Genomic DNA, 3,749 nt, shown 5'->3' with positions numbered 1-3,749 from the left:
TTTCAAAATTTACAAAAAGTTATCTTATCATGTACATTTTCTTCACAAACTCGATCGATGCAGTTTACCATTATGCCTGAATCTGAATATTGTTTTTTTTTTATTATTATTGAGTGAGAGAGCAGTGCATGCCAACAAAGTGACACTGGGGTAAAATATACAAAGCCCAATATACCCATCATGACTACCCGTCTGATAAGTGTACACCAGGCACATGCATCACAACCATATGTGTGCAACATGGTGATCTCATATCAAGATAAACAGTGCATGAACTCGCAAGTGGGGCCTAGTTAGAATTTTCTTCAGGTCGAGTGGCCCATCCCGCTCAAAAGGTCCCTGAATAAGGTTTGTTTAAGGATGTTGAGCAAAACACCCATGTTTCCAAAGGTGAATTATTCAAACCCCAAAGGATTCCTCTCAACACATGGCTATGATACTACCCCACTACTTCTACTCATGATCAGAGGTGCACATATCGTCAGCCACCAAGGGACATGCTCAACTGGTTAAGGTCAAACAACTGACAAGCGAATCTGTGGTACTGAACAAAATATTTGCTGTAGCCCATCTTTTATACCAAGACAAAACAATGTACATGATAACACTTCCAATCAAGGTCAGAAGCCATGAGAGCCACTGCCTGGTACTTACTACTACTACTACTACTACTACTACTACTACTACTACTACTAATTGCCCTGTTTTAAATACACTGTAATAGTAAAACTAATAGGGAAATTTTGAAAAGTAAGCACCTGGCAACGTTTAGGTCCATTTCAGCTACTCAGAGAAGTGCTTGAATCGCTATAGCTTCAGTCATCGGCAAGCAGTGAGGAAAGACGCACTTTACGAGATCACGTTGCTTAGGTTAAAACATATCTTCTTTTTTTTATTTCAATGCCTTTTGTAAATTTATATATGTTACATACATTGTTTAAATGTATCATATATTACATTTCAATGCTTCTTTAATGATGTTATATATACATTTAGATGATAAATCAAATATATATTGTTAAAAATGTCCCTTTCCTCTTTTCTTACAGACCTCCACACCATTTAAAGTAAAGATGTGTAGCAATCTTTTGCTACATTTGTAGCGGGTTTATGACCAAGAAACGCCAGAAGAACATCACTGGATTTATCAAAAATCGTACTGTGAAATTAGGAAACCAAGATAAGAAGCGAGCTCGTCATAAGGTTTGTTCAAATTGTGTTGAAGAACTAAAACAATGGGCAAAATTACAAGGAATTCTTTTTGTTTGGGGGTTACAATGACATGAAGGGAGCCTAAAATCACTGTGATAACAAAAATCGTACTGTGATAACTACTTTGCTCATGTAAGAAGAGTTGTGAACATTGTTTATCACAATTACCCATTTGCATTAGAACCTATTTCCCGTGGACCAGTCGTCACAGACTAATCACCAGCAGGAAAATATGAAGATATACACTTGAGTACTTAGTTAGAAGTTAGAAATATCGATAACGACGAAGAATTCAACAGCAGTGAGGGTGAAAATACTCGACTATTCAACCAGTGTGAATTAAATGGTTTAGTGAGGGACTTTGGGTTCACAAAGGAGTCAATAGAGCATTTAGGGTGCAGACTTAAATTCAAGAAACTTTTACCTCCACGTGCATCATTCTATTGGTATCGCAATGGCGAAAAAGAATATGTCTTTGTTTTTTTCTTTTGCTTTTTTATTTGGCTCAAGAATATGATTTGGTTTAGTGTACATATCCATCACGACTAATAGAAAAGTGTTGCATAAGCTATAGCCCTGATGAATGGAAGCGCTTTAGCAACTCTTCAAAGAAGAGTCTTAAAGCTGTTTTATTGCATAATGGTAATAAATATGCTTCCATCTTTGTTGGACACTCAGATATTATGCAGGAAACATTTGAAAAGTTGGTGTCACTCTTATACAAGATTAAATTCAAAGAGCACAAAAGCATAGTTTGTGGTAACATGAAAATATTATTGCTCATTGCTTAGACAACAGTCAGGCTACACACAATTGCCCTGTATTTTTGTTTGAATGGGACAGTAGAGCCAGGAGCTTCCTTTAGTGTAAAAAAATAATGGCTAAGTAGGGATACACTTACATCAAGAACAAAGAATGTCTTTCGAAAAAGTTTGAGTGATCTGAAAAGGATTAGTTTGTCTCATCTACAAATAAAACCTCATCAAACAATTCGTAAAAGCTTTTTCACAGCATAGAGAGGGATTTAGGTATTAGCGTAGCGATTTTCCTGCTCTACCAAACTCCGAGGTTGAAGAGAGTGTATTTGTAGGACCAGATATACGGAAACTCATCAAGGATAATAATTATGAAACCTTTCTTAGTGATCCTGAAAAGATGTCTAGATTAGTTTTAAAGATGTGACGAAGAACTTCTTAGGTAAGCACAAGGATCCAAACTACAAAACATAATTGGAAGAACACTGGAAATGATCGAGGCCTTAGGATATAAAATGAACGAGCGGAGGGAAGGCTTTCATCAAAGCATAAAAGTGATAGAAAAACAGATATCAAGGAAAATAGAATGACAATATGGTGACGTTGCATCGTGAATGTCCATCAAATGCTAACAAGCAAAAGAGTTTCAAACGTAGTTTCCAAGTGAGAAAGAACAGATTTTGAGGTGCTGAACATAAAAATGAACTGAACCCTTGTAAAAGTCTATTTTCTCACCTTTCAGTTGCATTTGTGCAATTTCATTCTGCTAAATAAAATAACAAATTCTTTTTTATTTGTTTTATTTTATCTTCCATATATGGATTTACCGACAAATTATGGTATATTTTGTCATTAAATCGTGAGAAAACTCTAGGTAGTGGGAAACAGCACTTATTTCGAATTGGCGCCACAAAAATATATAAAATAGCATACAATTATCAAAACGATTTTCAAAAGTTCCATTTCGCAGACCGCTGTAATTACTGAATGTACATCATACTTCTTGATATTACCCAAGATACAGTTGAGAAAATGTTTGTTGATATGGAGGACTGGACATCATCTGAATACTGGAGAAAGTTACCGGTATCATAATGATTTGCAGCGAATATCAAAATGCCGACATCATGACTGTTACTCAGTGTTCTGAGAACACTGTAAAGAGTATAAGACATGACATGGACAGCTAAAACGGAGACAACGAAGCTAAATCCAGCAAGAAGGAACACAGCTCATCTCCACGTCATTGAACAGGGCTTTTGGCTCAATTCAGTCGGATATGTGAAGCTGCTATCGTTAAATAGTGACTGCAATGGGTTGCTGCTACTGGAATGCCATATGGGTGGCAGCAGAATTCGGCTCTTTCCTCTGGAAAGAGTCAGAAGTGGTTGTCGAAGAATTTCTACGACTTCGCCAGCCCCAGTTTCTGGTCTCCTAATTTCCCCAATTTTACTCCTACAAATTACTATGTGTTGGGCATGGTTGAGAAAGGCACCAGTCACTCTGCCTGTCGGTGCCCAAAATCAAAGTGTTCGAAGATCTTCCCAAGAACACAGCGAGGAACGTATGCACCAGGCTCCGGGGCCATCTGCAGGCCTGTGGTGGATGCTGAGGGTGGCTACTCTGAGCAATCTACCACCCATAATCTAGTAGATACTTTCGGATTTTTTTTAATGGTAATAGTTTTGGATGTGATATTGTTTTCTTTTCCTTTTATGCAAACTATGAAATGTGGCTCGAACACCCCACGTGTGCGTGCGTGCGTGCGTGCGTGCGTGCGTG

At 37.6% G+C, this 3,749-nt stretch overlaps 1 protein-coding gene across 1 annotated transcript in view; it reads left to right on the top strand.

Moving 5' to 3' along the window:
- Positions 1-1,110: 1,110 nt before the first annotated feature.
- LOC106868724 (RNA-binding protein Pasilla) overlaps positions 1,111-3,749 on the top strand; it is an 11,060-nt gene continuing 8,421 nt past the window's right edge. Inside the window, exons 1-2 of the mRNA XM_052972250.1 lie at positions 1,111-1,203; positions 1,740-1,915. Of these exons, the coding sequence (XP_052828210.1) occupies positions 1,111-1,203; positions 1,740-1,915 (269 nt within the window). The remainder of the gene's footprint in view (positions 1,204-1,739; positions 1,916-3,749) is intronic.

This window comes from Octopus bimaculoides, chromosome 13 (assembly GCF_001194135.2).
Source record: "Octopus bimaculoides isolate UCB-OBI-ISO-001 chromosome 13, ASM119413v2, whole genome shotgun sequence".
NCBI lineage: Eukaryota > Metazoa > Mollusca > Cephalopoda > Octopoda > Octopodidae > Octopus > Octopus bimaculoides.
Note: the sequence above shows the minus strand (reverse complement) of the source record. Positions and strands in the feature narration are given on the sequence as shown.